The following is a 17141-nucleotide window of genomic DNA, read 5'->3' as shown; positions in this document are numbered from 1 at the left end:
AATCTCTTATCCAATCCCTTATTCAATCCCCAATAAAATCCCTAATCTTATCTCTGGTCCAATCCCCAATCCAATCCCTGGCCCAATCTTAATATCAGACCTCTGAAGATTGCCGTTCTGATGTTGACGGCTTTTCAGCCACTGAGCCGACTTTCCAAAAACCAGTTTGTGCACCTCTGCAGACCTGATGGGGGTTATTGGGACTTTATTTTTTGTGTCCAGTCCGATCTAATCTGATCCGCTCTGATAATCGTCGAGGCTGCACTGATCAGAGCTGAAGTCTGGTGGAATAGGACCTTGTTCAGGAAGGAGGGGTCAGTCAGGTATTCTGGTGCTCTGATGTTTTGTTTTTTTTTGGGGGGGGGGGTTAAAACCCTCCTCTGCGTGCCTTTGACTCTCAGATGTTTTTGGGGTCGGCCTGTTCCGAGTGACCTTCCAGTAGCACGCGGTGTTTTTTTTTCGGCTGTAGCGGGGCCTGTCCTGTAGTCCTGCGGTGCCGGTGCTGATCCTCTTCCTCTTCGCTCCACTGGACTCTGAATATCAAACTCACCCGCACGGCCTCGTGCTCCCCTCCCAAAAAAAAGGGAAGAAAGGAAATTGGACGAGTGGCTTTGATCTCTGTCGGTCCCTCGCACCATTACGGGCTCAGAGTGGGACCGCAGGACTCGGCCGGATCCTCCCTCATTAATGCTGCCTCCTTATTTTCCTCTTTCTTTATTTAACGGGTGGAGATGATTAAAAACGGACAACATTTCTGCTCCCCCCTCTCAGTCTCGGTTCTGGACCTTCTTTCGTTTGTTTGTTTGTTTACTTGGTCGGTCATGTGACAGGAGCACTTAGTCGGTGGTTTGGGTTCAGGTCAGGGTGAGACGGAGACGAGTGATCCACGGTGTCGACCCTAATGACTGTATTTCTGCAACTCTTCTTTTTCTCTGACTTTTTTATTGATGATAAAGAAACCCGAATTAAATTGCGCCCTCTTTCTTTATTTAACGGGTGGAGTTGCTACAAACTGCCGAAATTTGTGCCCCCTGCCCCATTTGGGTTCCGTACTTGTCTGTTGTTTGTTTGTTTACTTAGTCTGTGGTTTGGGTTCAGGGTGAGATGGAGACGAGTGATCCACGGTGTCGAGCCTAACAGAATTCTGACTTTCTTTCTTTATCTATTTTTTTCAGTTGGGGGGGTCATGTGAAAAAGAAACCCAAAATTCTTTGCGCCCCTTTTATTTTTAGTCACTTTTCTCTTCACAGAAATCCTAAATTCAGTCCCTTACAATAAACTTACAATAAAACACATCTTAATCGAACGCCCCAAATACACCAGAGAGAGACAACAACTACACACACCTGGAACTGTTAAAGAAGCCCTAAACCAAGAACACACAAGAAAAATCTTAAACTTTCTGGCAGTAACAAAAATAAAAACAAAAATATATATATAAAAAAATGATTTAAACATAACACCTATCATGCCATAAATAACGTTAAAAACCAAATAAATAAATAAATGATAGGTGGAGTCGCTAAAGATTGGCCGAAATTTGTACCCCCAGGTTCTGGTCCTGGACCTTCTTTTGTTTGTTTGTTTGATAGGTCATGGGGCGGCACGGTGGCTAAGTGGGTAGCACTGTCGCCTCACAGCAAGAAGGTCCTGGGTTCGATCCTCGGGTGGGGCGGTCCGGTCCGGGTCCTTTCTGTGTGGAGTTTGCATGTTCTCCCCGTGTCTGTGTGGGTTTCCTCCCACAGTCCAAAGACGTGCAAGTGAGGTGAATTGGAAAGACTAAATTGACCATGACTGTGTTGGATATAACCTTGTGACCTGATGAATCTTGTGTAATGAATAACTACTGTTACAATCCTAATAAACAAACAAACACAGGTCATGGTGATGGGTAGCACTTAGTTGGTGGTTTGGGTTCAGGTCAGGGTGAGATGGAGATGAGTGATCCACGGTGTCGACCTTAAAGACATTATATCTGCAACTCTTCATGTGATAAAGAAACCCCAAAATTCTTTGCGCCCCTTTTGTTTTTAGTCTCTTCTCTTAACAGAAATCCCAAATTCAATCCCCGGTTCAATCCCTCTTTCTTTATTTAACGGGTGGAGTCGCCAAAGATTGGGCGAATTTTGTTCCCCAATTCATGTCCCAGACCCAGACCTTCTTTTGTTTGTTTATTTGAGAGGTTACGTGACGGGTAGCACTTAGATGTTCAGATTCAGGACAGGAAGAAATGGAGTGATTTTGTGTGTGTGTGTGTGTGTGGGGGGGGGGGGGGGGGGGGGGTAATTTGATTAAGAATCCCTTTTTGTTTTTAGTGTCTTCCCCTCACAGAAATCCCTAAATCAGTCCCTGGTTTAATCCCTCTTTCTTTATTTAATGGATGGAATGGCCAAAATGTTTGAATCCTTGGTCCCGGACCTTCTTTGCTTGTTGATGTGACAGGTAGAAGTTACTGAACCATTTGGGTTCAGTGCAGGGTGAGACAGAGACGATCCACTTCCGAAATTCTTTGCGTTTCTTTAGTTTCTCTTGGTTCTCGTCGTTCTCTTCCTCTCCACCCCCCCCCCCCTTCCTTTATTTCGGGTTTGTCCCCCCGGTGTATATTCATTACATGCAGGAAGAGGGATGGTAGGAAGATGCGAGGTGTAATTAGGCAGCGTTTCTTCATCAAGCTGTTCTGAGGCCAAAATCACCATTAAAGCGCCGATTAGAGCTTGGACGCCCGCTCCAAAAAAAAATCCCGCCCGAGCCGAGCGGTGGCACGCGGCCATTCCGCCGGCCGTACCGGGCCGATTTCCGATGTTGAAGGTTGCGCTCAGGAGCGTTACGATGATCCGCTCATGGTTAATTACCTCCTCACGGCCTGGAGTTTTGGGACGTCTGATTGCCAGCCGAGGCGGGAGCGCCCGGTACTTAAGCCGCGGCGGCGGTGGGCAGCCGTTCGGTCGGCTCTCAGAAATCGTTTCTTCTGCACGTACCCGGCGGCCAGACGCCCCCCGCTGGCACTGTCCACTTCAACTTTACCAAATGAGTTCGGTTCCAGGTTCTTTCGGGGGTTGGGGTACACTCTTCTCCACAAGAACCACTCGTTATCCACTGCTAACCTTCAGGAGGCTGCATATTAAATGCACTTAATGTCCAAAAGTATGTGCACACAGCTCTGAATTTAGCTCAGTTGTTTTAGTCATTGTTAACAAGCGTGTACAATTACATGAACTATATGATACATGATATACCTTTGTGGGAAGAGTTTAGGGAAGTTCCTGTCTTGATCCAGGATGTGTCCTCTTGTAAATAAAGCGAGGTCCGTAAAGACATTGGAGGAAATGGATCAGGTCTCACACTATACACACTTTCAGGATGAATTGGAACCTCACATGTGCTTTTAGCTGAAAGGGCGACACTTTCCAGAAGAGAGGATGTTTGTATAGATATAAATCTCACAAAGGAAGATGATCACCACTGAGCGAGTGGACGAGACGGCCAGAACAGAAAAAGAGCTCCTGAACCGTACGAAGTCCCACAAGTTACGATATTACGGGCGTGTGATGAAATTTAATATAGCTCAAGCAATTAAGGGTCAAGGGCCCAACAGTGGCAACTTGTTGATGGTGGGGCTTGAACTAGCAACCTTATGATCACTAGTCCACTACCCTAACTGCTGAGCTACTGCTGCACTATAAATCCTCATAACTGCCTTCATACGATAATGAAGGAAGCAGCAAGAAGCAGAATTTCACTCTCGGCCCTAAACTTCTGGAGGACGATGTGAGATCATCAGTCTGTGAGCTGAAGCTGAGGAGGAATCACTTGAACCCTGCATAGATTACAGTGGGAACCAGAGGTGTTCCAGATGTGAAGCACGGCTGTTTATTAAACGTATGGTCGCACGATGGTTTTCTACGCCACCGTGCATCCGCCCACTCGTACCCAGAAGCTCCGGATCCATCTCAGCATAAGGGCAGCGGAGTTGATTTTCAGGAGTTCTGGGAGCATCGTTTGCTTTACCACAGATGAAAGCGGAGGCAGGGAGCGGCGCGTGCAAGCATTCACTGCGATGGAGGGCGGAGGACGGCGCCGGAGTGGGGAGCGGGTATGAACAGCACCAGCATGGCAGACGAGCTTTCGTGGTGATGGAGGGTGGAGGACGGCGTCGGGAGTGGACGTGAAGAGCGCCGGCTCTTAGACGAGCCTTCATGGCGATGGAAGGCGCCGGACGGCATGGCAAGCAAGTCTTCGTGGTGATGGAGGGTGGAGGACGGCGCCGGAGTCAGGAGCGGGAATGAAGAGCGCAGGCATGGCAGACGAGCATTCATGGCGATGGAAGGCAGAGGACGGCGCCGGACTGCATGGCAAGCAAGTCTTCATGGCGATGGAGGGTGGAGGACGTTGTCGGGAGCGGACATGAAGAGCGCCGGCATGGCAGATGAACCTTCTTGGCGATGTAGGACGGCGCCGGAGTCAGGAGCGGGCATAAAGAGCGCTGGCATGAAGAGCGCTGGCATGGCAGACGAGCATTCGTGGCGATGGAGGGTGGAGGACGGTGTCTTGAGTCGGGAGCGGACGTAAAGAGTGCCGGCATGGCAGATGAACCTTGGTGATGTAGGACAGCGCCGGAGTCAGGAGCGGGCATGAAGAGCTCTGGAGGGAAACGAGTAAATTGTGAAGGCATATAAAGACGAGATCCGGTGTGGCGCGGCTCCCGTTCCTCGTCGGCGTTCAGCCGGAGGAGAGCGCTCATTCGCTCATTTTCTGCCGGATGGTTTGCGCCCCCCCCGCCCCCTCCTCCCTAAACGTAAACCCTCGGTTAATGTGTGTGGCGCAGCGGCGCTGTCCGTGCTCGTTAATTGTAGTTAAAGGTCTGCGGCTACGAGCTGATTTAGTTCTCATAAACGCCGTAAACAGGCCCTCCGCCGGAGACGCTCACTCTCACGACATCAAAGCATAAATTAGTCGGCCATTATGCGAGCGAACAAAATAAACAAACGTTCGGTGCCGCGGCGTGCCGCTCGTCTCCGCTCGTCTCGGCTCCCTCTGAGAGTGACCATTACACACCGGCTCGCCGCGTTCAGCTTTAATGAACTTTAATAAACTTTAGCGCATTTTCACGCCGTGTTTTTTCATTAGTAGAAGGTAATAGGAGGAACGAGGGCCCTCGAGGGCCCCGGGTCTCGCACCCGGAGCCACAGCGCACACGGTCAGGATGTTTCATGTGTGATCTGATGGCCGGTCTGAGTCTCGGCCCCTCTGTTAACGATCTGTCCAATTAGTGATGAAAGCGAACGCGTAACGATGAAACGTCCTCACGACGGCAATTATTTTACACACTCAGATCAGTGATTGTTCTGCTATTTTACCTCTTTTATTTTCAAATTTAGTCATATCCAGTTCCCCAGTCTGAATCCCCTGCTGCTAAATAATAATAATAATAATTTAGGGCAGATAAAATGACTTTATTTATCATTTATTTATTACCCTGATCAGCCATAACATTAAAACCACCTCCTTGTTTCTACACACACTGTCCATGTTATCAGCTCCAGTTACCATATAGAAGCACTTTGTAGTTCTACAATTACTGACTGTAGTCCATCTGTTTCTCTACATGCTTTGTTGGAACCACCACAGGACCCCCACAGAGCAGGTATTATTTAGGTGGTGGATGATTCTCAGCACTGCAGTGACACTGACATGGTGGTGTTGTGTTAGTGTGTGTTGTGCTGGTATGAGTGGATCAGACACAGCAGCGCTGATGGAGTTTTTAAACACCTCACTGTCACTGCTGGACTGAGAATCGTCCACCGACCAAAAACATCCAGCCGACAGCGCCCCGTGGGCAGCGTCCTGTGACCACTGATGAAGGTCTAGAAGATGAGCGACTCAAACAGCAGCAATAGATGAGCGATCGTCTCTGACTTTACATCTACAAGGTGGACCGACTAGGTAGGAGTGTGTAATAGAGTGGACAGTGAGTGGACATGGTGTTTAAAAACTCCAGCAGCACTGCTGTGTCTGATCCACTCATACCAGCACAACACACACTAACACACCACCACCATGTCAGTGTCACTGCAGTGCTGAGAATCATCCACCACCTAAATAATACCTGCTCTGTGGGGGTCCTGTGGGGGTCCTGACCATTGAAGAACAGGGTGAAAGCAGGCTAACAAAGTATGTAGAGAAACAGATGGACTACAGTCAGTAATTGTAGAACTACAAAGTGCTTCTATATGGTAAGTGGAGCTGATAAAATGGACAGTGAGTGTAGAAACAAGGAGGTGGTTTTAATGTTATGACTGAGCGGTGTATATGTCTTGTACAGTGGTAGCTTGGTGGTTAAGGTGCTGGACTAGTAATCATAAGGTTGCCAGTTCAAGCCTCACCATTGCCAAGTTGCCACTGTTGGGCCCCTGAGCAAGGCCCTTAACCCTCAGTTAATTGAACTGTATATAGTGTTAACTGTAAGTCACTTTGGTTGAAAGCGTCTGCTAAATGCAGCAAATGTAAATCCCAGCTTATTTCAGCCACTGTACGTGGCCCCTGGAGCCAAAAAGTGTTGAGGGCCTTGCTCAAGGGCCCAACAGAGGCTGCATGGCAGAGCCAAGATTCAAACCCACATCTCTATCCACTAGGCTCCCACTGTCCCAACCTCTTGCACACGATCCACCCGATCTGATCGAGGAGAGCCGGACCGCCACACACCCTCTCGTACATGCGTCTAATCTGCGCCGCTTTTCATCCCCTGTCAATCCGAGGTCTCACACTTCATCTTCAGTTCATGGACACATGACCTCACGTTCTCCTCAGTTTCTAGATGAGAGTGGAATTGATGTCTGCACAGACAGTGAGGGTCCAGACCTTGAAGCAGCAAACCTACCACCATCTACCCTCATAATCTGGGATGCAACGGAACACCTTTGTCATTCTTTTCTCCCAGTTTAGTCGTAGCCAGTTCCTCTGCTAGAGACCCCGATGGCGTATGAGGCGGGTGTATTCTCGATACCCCTTCTTGATCGGCGCGTGAGGTCGGTCTCGCTCACGGAGAGTCACGTGCTGATCTCCACGTTCCTCCACTTCTGTACAGGCGCCTCGGGCTACTAACCAGGGTCCTTACACTGCGCAGAAGACCCCGCCTACTTTTTAGTCCCGTCTTTTCCCACACGGCAGACTGGTTGGTGGGTATAAACACGATTCCAGTCTGGTGAATCCAGTTCCCAGTAGCTCCACCACTACAGACAGGCTTGTTCATGCACTGTGTGTGTGTGCGTGCGTGTGTGTGTGTCCGTCCGTCCGGTGTGTGTGTGTGTCCGTCCGTCCGGTGTGTGTGTGTGTGTGGGTGTGTGTGTGTGTGTGTGTGTGTGTGTGTGTGTGACCGGTGTGTGTATAGCCTCCAGCACGCTGCTCACTCTCTCTGAAGCGCTGTGATTGGGCTGATGGTCGAGGACCGTTCTGACCTCGGGCTCCTTCTGGTTCTCAGACGAGAGCTCGGTTCCCCTCGGCCCCTTCAAACCCTCCTTTGTTCCTTTTGTACCCCCCCAAGACGTCTTGGTGTCACGGTAACCATTCTGACCAGCTCATCTTTGATCTGGACGGATGGACTAACCTAGTCAGCTTGGTTGTAGTTTCATAGTCTCGTAGTTTACAGTTTCAGCAGATCTTCTCTGATTTGTGTAGAGCAGCTGTAGCCTAGTGGTTAAGGTACTGGACTAGTAATCAGAAGGTCGCTGGTTCAAGCCCCACAACATGAAATTGTCCAGGACTTGAAGCCACCACATATCCTAATAATTTAGGATGCAACGGAATTAATCCTTCATAAATCCTGCATTCTCATAACACGATGCTACCACCGCCGTATTTCACAGCTGGGGTGATTTGCTTGCCGACGAGCTTCGTTCCTTCGTTTCACACACACCAGTCACCACAGATGTCTTGGTGTCACGGTAACCATTCTGACCAGCTCCTCTTTGATCTGGGGGGATGGACTGACCTAGTCAGCTTGGTTGTAGTTTCATAGTTTCGTAGCCTAGCGGTTAGGGAACTGAATTTGTAATCGAAAGGTCGCTGGTTCCATCCCCACAACGTGGAATTGTCCAGGACTTGAAGCCACCACATACCCTAATAATTTAGGATGTAACGGACCACCTTTGATGTTCATAACAAGGGGCATAGACCCTTCAGAAAACGGTTAGAGTTGTTGGGTACAGGTACCATGGGTGTGTAAAGGTCCACGCTCAGCCTGCGGAACGGGAGCGAGTCCGAGCGCCGGCAGCATCCCTCGCCCTCGCCCCGCGCTTCTTTACTTATTTATTCGTAGAGAAGCCCGAGCCGCTCAGGAGAAGCCGCTACGCGTCCTGCGGGACGACCTAGCCTAGCAAATAAACATCTGTTATTCAAATGGAGTTATTCAGAGCCGGAGAGCGGCGGGACGCGGTGGGTGGGGGGTGGGGTGGTTGCGCTGGGAGTTAGCAACATCTCAAAAAACAATTATACGCTGTTGACATGAAAAGAGGCGCCGCAGCCACTGCGTTTTAATTGAGCGGCTGTCGTCAGGGGGGGGGGTCGGAGGAGCCCGGGCGCCGCGTCCGTGCAGCTGGAGCGCTAATAAACTCGCCTCGACAGCGCGGCGCAGCGCCCGCCGGAGGATTAAGTGCAGACAGCGCTTTTATTAAAAGCTCAGCTTCGGCGTTAATGACTGTTAGCGAGATTCTTGCTACATGTTCACTATAACGGATCTTAACGTCCTCGTTTAGCCGCGGAAACGTCGCCGAGTGTGGCGGGAATCCACACCCACTCTGTACGGATATTTCTCAGCGCTAAGCGGCCTCAGATCAATAACTAATTTCTGTATCGGCGGACGCCACGGCTAATTCCGTCTCCGGCAGCGCCGCCTCCTCCGGAGTGTCGTTGTCGCCCCCGCGGGACCCCGGAGTCAGAAACGCGATCCATACGTCCAGGAAAAACCGCGCGTTCCTAATGAAGATCCGACCCGCCGGGCGCGCGAGTCTCAGCGGCGCGTCGATATCTGGACGTCCATAAAAACTCACCGCAGACGACCGATGCGCTGCGACGTGCTAATTCTGGACGTGACGACGCTCATGTGACCCGTTAGCGCCATGGTTACAGGATCCAGCGTCTCTGTGCCCTCTGAAATCGACTCGGCGCGTTTGGAGAGAGAGAAATCTATAGCGGCGACGCCCAGCCGATACACCGTCCACACCGTTTATTAATAAATCCATTCATTTATCTCACACACACACACACACACGCACACACACTCGCCGTGTACTTCCGAACCTTCAGAACGCTGACGTCCCCGCCGCCTGCACACTAGCACCTGCTCCCTCTGACACATCTCAGCCAGCAGTGGATTCTCACGCCCACCTACAGAGTCACGCTGCGCTTTGTGCTCCTCCACTACCACTACCTAAACCAGCCAGTACAAGTCGCTGTGTGTCCGAGTGCCTGACCCAGCCCCGCCCGACCGGCTGGTAGCACCACTGACACCCAAAGAGCTAGATCTCGCCGCAGTAAAGGGCTAGAGTATTACCCGAGCACCCGTGTGTGCTGTCACAAGAGAACAGTACGAGAAATAGTTCCACCCAGAACCGTTCATTATCCAAAAATGTCTTACTCTTCACATTTAACAAAAATAACATTTTTATATTAATTTATAAATTGTATATTTTTGTAATTTTTTTATTAATAAATAAATAATTTTAATACAGAATGATTTTTCAAATAATAATTATTAATAATCAGTAATAATTATAACAATTATATCAATAGTAATATAAATAGTAATAATAATTAAAACAATAATATAAATGTAAAATAATAACAGCAATAATTATGTAAAGATAATAATAATACAATAATTGTAATAATAATATAAATAAAAAAATTTCAATTAACAATAATATAATGAGAATAATAATAATACTAGTAAAATAATAAATTATTAATAATAATATAAGTAAAATAATAATAATAATAAAATAATAATAGTTGTAATATAATAATAATAATAATAATAAAATAATAATAGTTGTAATAAAATAATAATAATAAACTAGTAGTAGTAATAAAATAATAATAATAAAATAATAATAATAAAATAATAGTAGTAATAAAATAATAATAATAAAATAGTAGTAGTAATAAAATAATAATAATAAAATAATAATAATAGAATAATAATAATAGTAGTAATAAAATAATAATAATAGAATAATAATAATAAAATAATAGTAGTAGTAATAAAATAATAATAATAAAATAATAATAATAGAATAATAATAATAGTAGTAATAAAATAATAATTATAGTAATAATAAAATAATATAATTGCAATAATAATATAAATAAAAAATAGACTAATAAGAATAGTTTTTGTTCTAAAAATAATAGAATATAATAATAATATTAATAAATAATGTGAATAAAAAAAACAATAATATTATAAAAATAGTAATAATAACAGTAATAAAAATTAGTTGTAATAATTATACCTAGAGCTTGACCATCCTCCGTTGCCCCGGTGTCTTGTTCTGGTACCTGTGTGCTCAGTGTAGGAGCTTTAGAAGGTGGACATGAGATGCATGGGTACTCTGACTGCTACAGAAGGGTTTGATGCTCTGTGTGGTGCCACATTCACCTCAGTACCAGGATTAAACTCATCTGCGGTTTGATCCACGGTAGATCTTCTGTTGGTCCGAGTCTTGGCCACCCAGCGACCTGTCGGCGGTCGGTGGTTTCCGTGGTTACTGTTTGTGTGTGAGATGTACTGTATGGCTAAAAGTATTCGGACGCCTGACTGTGAGCTCGTCAGGTGTCCCAGTTTTAGAACAGAGTGACCTCTGTGTGACCTCTTCAGCTAGAACAACAGCCGCTCAAAAGGCTTTGAAGTGTGTCTGTGTGTGGGAATTTGTGCCCAGTAGAGCTGCGGAGCCTCCCTGAAGTTTGTACCTGAACGAGGTCTGGTACCCGCGCGGGAGGATGTTACCACGGAGCCCCGGCGCTGAAGGGCGGGTACATGGTGCATGTTTCAGGTGCGGGCGTCCCTCAGGTGCAGATCTCGAACCCCTGCAGACTTCTTTTAAGTCCTAATAATAACTTGAAAGTGCCGTCTCGGGCGTGGCTCGTGTTTCTCAGCTTCTTAATGATCCTTTAGCATGAAAACAGCTAATCGTCGGGAGCTAATTTTGGTTCCTTACGGTTCTCAGCCCCCCCCCCCAAACACACACACACACACACACGCCTCCCTCCTGACGGTTGTGTGTAGGTGAGGGGAACATGGGAGCGCGGTGAGGACCAGGATGAGGGTGCGTGCTGTGTTTGTGCGTCGCTTAGCACTTTTGATTTCTCCTAATTAGCGACGTTTCTGTTTATATCGGCGCCGCAGCGGGACGGAGATTCGCTCCGTAGATTGCGTTGGGGAGCAGCTTCGCTCTTCTCGGGGTTTGGACTAGACTGCAGGGATTCGCTCCCACTCAGCCGAAAGATCTTCACTGAATTCGAGTAGCTTTCTCCAAGTGACCCACATTTTGTGGTTTTTAACGCAACCCAGGCGACACAACCGGCGCGTCAAAACACGCTCACAGTCAGCATTCCAGTTCATCCACTGGCTCTTAAATTGGGTTGAGTATGTTGCAACCCATCCACGTTCCTCCACTCTAAACTTCCAGTAGGGCTGGGCGATTTGGCTAAAAAACTCATATGCTTTTGAGAAGTGGTGATATACGATACGGTATAATGTAAACGTAAAGTACAGTGGCAGCACCGCCCGTATTTTACCTTCTATTGTTTATAAGTTCTCTTGAAAACACAAAACATTGTAGTTCTGATCAATCCTAATGACAGTGTTTATATTGTGTATTATTACAGGCTGTATTTGTACTCATATTAACGACATTTATATTAAACTAAGCAGCAGAATCTCACCATCACAGTTCTGCTCCGTTTTACTTCAAATTAATGAGCATAAAAAAATCCCCAAAACGTTTAATATTTGATGATGCTTTGCTATCATTGCAAAATGAAAGCGCACGGTGAACAGCAGCACCGCGACCCTGATCACCCACACAGCAGCATAAAATCATAACCGCTGCGTACCTTAGAGGCCATCTTGTATATTTCCAGAATATAAAAATCCATATTTAACTGTGTTTATCCTCCTAACTAATGACAACCGTCAATAATTGAACCTCATTTATTCTCTCGGCTGTCGCGGCTGAAAGCTGAAACTGGTCATTCGTTCACTTATCTGTCAGTTATACAGCAACCAATGGAGAGAGAGACTCCGCCCACAGTCTGAATTCGTAAGCTCTGATTGGTTTATACATCTGAATCTCTTGAATCAGAGTTGTTTGCCTACAGAGTCAGCAACACGAATGAATCTTTACCACAGATAAGAGCACAGTTTTCTGATTCGATTCTAATCGATAATTCGTCTGAAGAGAGTCGTTTCTGACTCTGACTCAGTGATTCAGTTTTCATGCTCATACGCAAAGGAAAGCGTTCTGCTTAGCGCTGTTGAGTTTTAAACGTTCTCAGGTGCTGACCTGTGTGCTGACCTGTGTGCTGACCTGTGTGCTAACCTGTGTATTCTGTGCATACTCGATATATCGAATCTGGTCATTTTCAACATTGTGTAAAAAGTAATATCGAATATATCCATATTTACGATATACCGCCCAGCTCTACCTTCATAGAGCTTCTGTAACATCGTCCAGGTTCTCGACCCTCTCCTGGACTCTCCTCTCTTGTGGAAAGCTTACAAACACTTTTTATTTCACATCTCCTGGTACTTTATGGGGTCCATGAGGCCCTCTTCAAACCCATCCTGATCATCACCAGAACACTTTGTTTATAGAAGGCGTGTCCCAATACTTTTGACCATATCGTGTGTGTTTAGGATCCATCTGGAGGAGGAGCTGGACCTCGCCCGAGTTCAGGCGGCGACGGACCGAGTCACAGCTCAGGAACTACGAGTACGTCTACAGGAGGAACGTCAAGGTACAGCACACACACACACACATCATGAGAACATTATAAGAACATCACAAGAATATTATAAGAACATCATGAGAACATCATAAAAACATGAGAACATTATAAGAACATAAATATCACGAGAACATTATAAGAACATCGTGAGAAGACCATCAAAACATGAGGACATCATGAGAACATCATAAAAACATGAGAACATTATAAGAACATCATGAGAACATGAGAACATTATAAGAACATAAATATCACGAGAACATTATAAGAACATCGTGAGAAGACCATCAAAACATGAGGACATCATGAGAACATCATAAAAACATGAGAACATTATAAGAACATCATGAGAACATCATAAAAACATGAGAACATTATAAGAACATAAATATCATGAGAACATTATAAGAACATAAATATCACGAGAACATTATAAGAACATAAATATCACGAGAACATTATAAGAACATAAATATCATGAGAACATTATAAGAACATCATGAGAACATTATAAGAACATCATGAGAACATTATAAGAACATAAATATCACGAGAACATTATAAGAACATAAATATCACGAGAACATTATAAGAACATGAATATCACGAGAACATTATAAGAACATGAATATCACGAGAACATTATAAGAACATAAATATCATGAGAACATTGTAAGAACATCATGAGAATATCATAAAACCATGAGAACATTCTAAAAACGTCATGAGAACATTATAAGAACATCATGGTCAGGAGGCCATCTAATCTAATCTCTATATCGTGATGCTCCCACCACCGTACTTCACAGTGTTATTGGTGTTCCTGTTACAGCAGACCAGCTGAATTATAACCAGACTATCTTGTGTCTGAACTGTGATGAATCCATGCAGTCATGTTCCAGAATCCATCAGAACACTTTCCCAGGAGACTGGGGGGGGGGGGGGTTGGAGGGTGTAGCAGAAGCGTCTCAGTTAACTCCGGATCCTGCAGTAAATCCCGGATTTGTTTCTGTTATTTATTTATTTCTCGGTATGAAGACGTGGGATCCTGCAGGCGTGAGTTTATTATCCAGGATTTATGGAACACGGATCTGCAGAAGCTCGTCCGAACCTCCCGACCCAATCAGAGGCGGAGGGATGGGCGCTCCGGTCTGACCCGATCCGGCGGGGGGGGGGCACTGTACAAATCTGTTAATCCGTACGGGGGGCAGCGGGGCGTAATTAAGCGGGAACGTTCCCTCCGACCGAGCTCAACGCGGCGTGAAGTCGCCTTCCGAGTTACTGGATCACGCCGCTCGCTTCATCAGCCATCCAGAAACAACGCCCGATTATTCCAGACCGGCGCCGGAGACCAAAGAGACGGCTAATTTCATCTAACAACCCTCCCGGGGTCAGCCGGTCAGCCCAAAATATTCCACAGTGTCCACCGGCGCACCTCACGAGGTCCAGTACACCAAGAGGACACACGAGCCGACGGCACGATCAGCCAGTCGGACGTGAGAAAGATTTATTAGCCAGCTGACCCCGGTATCGTTTCCGTCTCTCGTTAAACCTGGTCTGAGAAACTGGACGTTCGCTTTGGTAAGGTGGGCGTGGCCAAGGTGTTCCAGTAGAGTTTGGAACATGACTGCATGGATTCACCGCAGTTCAGCCACAAACGATTGCTGGTTATAATCAGCTGGTCTACTGTAACAGGAACACCAAAGTACGGTGGTGGGAGCATCGGGATATAGAGCATTTACATAAAGGAAGCAAAATTAACAGCACATACGGGGGAGACTAAATGTTCTCATGATGTTCTTATGAGGTTTTTGTTCTCATTATGTTTTATGATGTTCTCATGATGTTCCTATGATCTCATGTTCTTATAATGTTCTCATGATGTTTTTATGATCTCATTATGTTCTCATGAGTTTTTATGTTCTCGTGATGTTCTCATGATGTTCTTGTGATGTTCATGTTCTTATAATGTTCTTATAATGTTCTCATGATGTTCTTATAATGTTCTCATGATGTTCTTATAATCTTCTCGAGATGTTCTTATGATGTTCTCATGCTGTTCTCGTGATGTTCTTATGATGTTCTCATGATGTTCTCATGCTGTTCTTGTAATGTTCTTATTATGTTCTCATGATGTTCTTATAATGTTCTCATGAGGTTTTTATGTTCTTGTGATGTTCTCATTATGTTCCCATGTTTTATGATGTTCTTATGACGTTCTTACAATGTTCTCATGAGGACTGGGAGACTGGAAATGGTCCACCATCGTGGTGGGTGGTGGTACCTCAGAGGTCAGGGTTCGAACCTTGAACGTTGCGAGATTTATTTTATGTTTGCTAGTTTGGACATACCCAATCACTCACTGGCCTAACACGTGCTTCCTCTGTCCATCGTATTCTTACACCAGCTACACGAGGATCACGCTGCTCTCTCCGTACTCTTCCACCAACCGGACAGCAGGGGTCGCTGTCGCACCGACAGTTATAAAAAAACTCAGTTGAACCTGCCCTCCCAAGCCCCGGTGGCACCCAGAGACCCCATATCAGGAGTCCAGCCTCGCCAGTGTGACCACTGTTCCACCTATAAATATTCATTCATTCATTCATCTGTTGTACCACCAATTTATCCTGGTCTGGGTCACAGTGTGTCCCCAGTCCATCACAGGGCACACACACAGAGCTCCAGTTTACCCGACTGCATGTTTTTGGACTGTGGGAGGAAAGTCACGCAGACCTGGGGAATCGAACCCAGGCCCTCTTTGCTTTGAGTGCCACCCTACCTAAGAATATTAGCACATTTTAACCACCTTTAGCTTCACAGATTGACTGATTACTGCAAATAATGAACTGGGATGAACCGGAACACCAACATCAGCGCCCAGCCATACAAACACCGTCACCTTCTGACTGAACGGGCACAAATTCCCACACTCAGCAGCTGCTGTTCTAGATAACCGTCACACTGAGTGTCGCCGGGTTTTAACAGCGGGTGTTTCTGGACCCGGACGTCCCCGTCACAAAAACAGAAGGAGGTTTAACCTGCGCTGATTATTTCTTTTCATGTATGAACTCCGGAACATTTCGGAGGCGCTGAAGTTTCCTCTTTATCGGCGTCTGAGTGGGAAACACTCCGCCGTCGGGCGTGGGTAATTAACCTAATTTTTAGGGACGAGTTGAAAGGCATTATTGGACAATAAGCAGAAGATTGCCGGGGGTCAGAGGGCTTTCGGTGATGATTAAGACGTGATTAAGGGATTTTTCTCTCCTCGTCTCCGCCGAGCGCTCGGTCCATTAAAGGCCTCTTAAAGGACTCGAACGGAACAAAAAAAAAAGAAGACGACCGAAATTGCACGTCATTAATCATAATTGGGTCATTATTGGACGTTGGCGCCGGAGATGCGTGGGCATGGTGGCTGGCAGGTGACAGTGCCGATGTGCTTTGTTTTTTTTGGCAGATCGGCGGCTCGACGAGGGCGATGAGGAGGATGATGATGAGGAGGAGGATGAAGACGAGGCCCGGGCGATCAGGCTGGAGCAGACGGTTAAAAAGGTACAAACCCGCGTCTCCACAGAGGTGCAGGAATCACATCGATCATAACAGACATGCAGCACGCTCCCGGCTCTGTGCACAACACTTTAGGGAAGGTCCTTTCAGCTTTGAGTCTAAATCCAGCTCCATAAAGATATCGTTATGTTCACTAGGTTGTTCGGCAGGTTAGCGGACGCTTCATCCAAAATGAATTACAGCACTGTGACAGTATACAGTCTAAGCAATTTAGGTTTAAGGGCCTCGCTCAGGGGCCCAACAGTGGAAAACTGGCAGTGGTGGGGCTTGAACCGGCAACCTTCTGGTTACTGGACCAGTACCTTAACCACTAGGCTACAGCTGCCCTTTTAGTGGACGCTTTGATCCAAAGTGACTTACAACACTGTGAGTATACAGTCTAAGCAATTTAGGTTTAAGGGCCTCGCTCAGGGGCCCAACAGTGGCAGCCTGGGAGTGGTCGGGCTTGAACCAGCGACCTTTCGATTATTATTCCTGTACCTTAACCACTAGGCGAGGAGCCTGCACAGAGCCCTGACGAACATCTGTGGGATGAATTGGAGTGACGACTGTGAGCCAGGCCTTTCCACCTC

The 17141-nt window shown here is 46.4% G+C and overlaps 1 protein-coding gene across 3 annotated transcripts in view; it reads left to right on the top strand.

The window, feature by feature from the left end:
* Positions 1–17141, top strand: part of cntln (centlein, centrosomal protein) — a 97817-nt gene that overhangs the window by 47790 nt on the left and 32886 nt on the right. For all 3 annotated transcript variants that reach the window (XM_062995473.1, XM_062995474.1, XM_062995472.1), the window contains 2 exons: positions 12914–13014; positions 16460–16554. In XM_062995473.1, coding sequence (XP_062851543.1) covers positions 12914–13014; positions 16460–16554 — 196 coding nt within the window. The remainder of the gene's footprint in view (positions 1–12913; positions 13015–16459; positions 16555–17141) is intronic.

Source organism: Trichomycterus rosablanca, chromosome 5 (assembly GCF_030014385.1).
Source record: "Trichomycterus rosablanca isolate fTriRos1 chromosome 5, fTriRos1.hap1, whole genome shotgun sequence".
NCBI lineage: Eukaryota > Metazoa > Chordata > Actinopteri > Siluriformes > Trichomycteridae > Trichomycterus > Trichomycterus rosablanca.
Note: the sequence above shows the minus strand (reverse complement) of the source record. Positions and strands in the feature narration are given on the sequence as shown.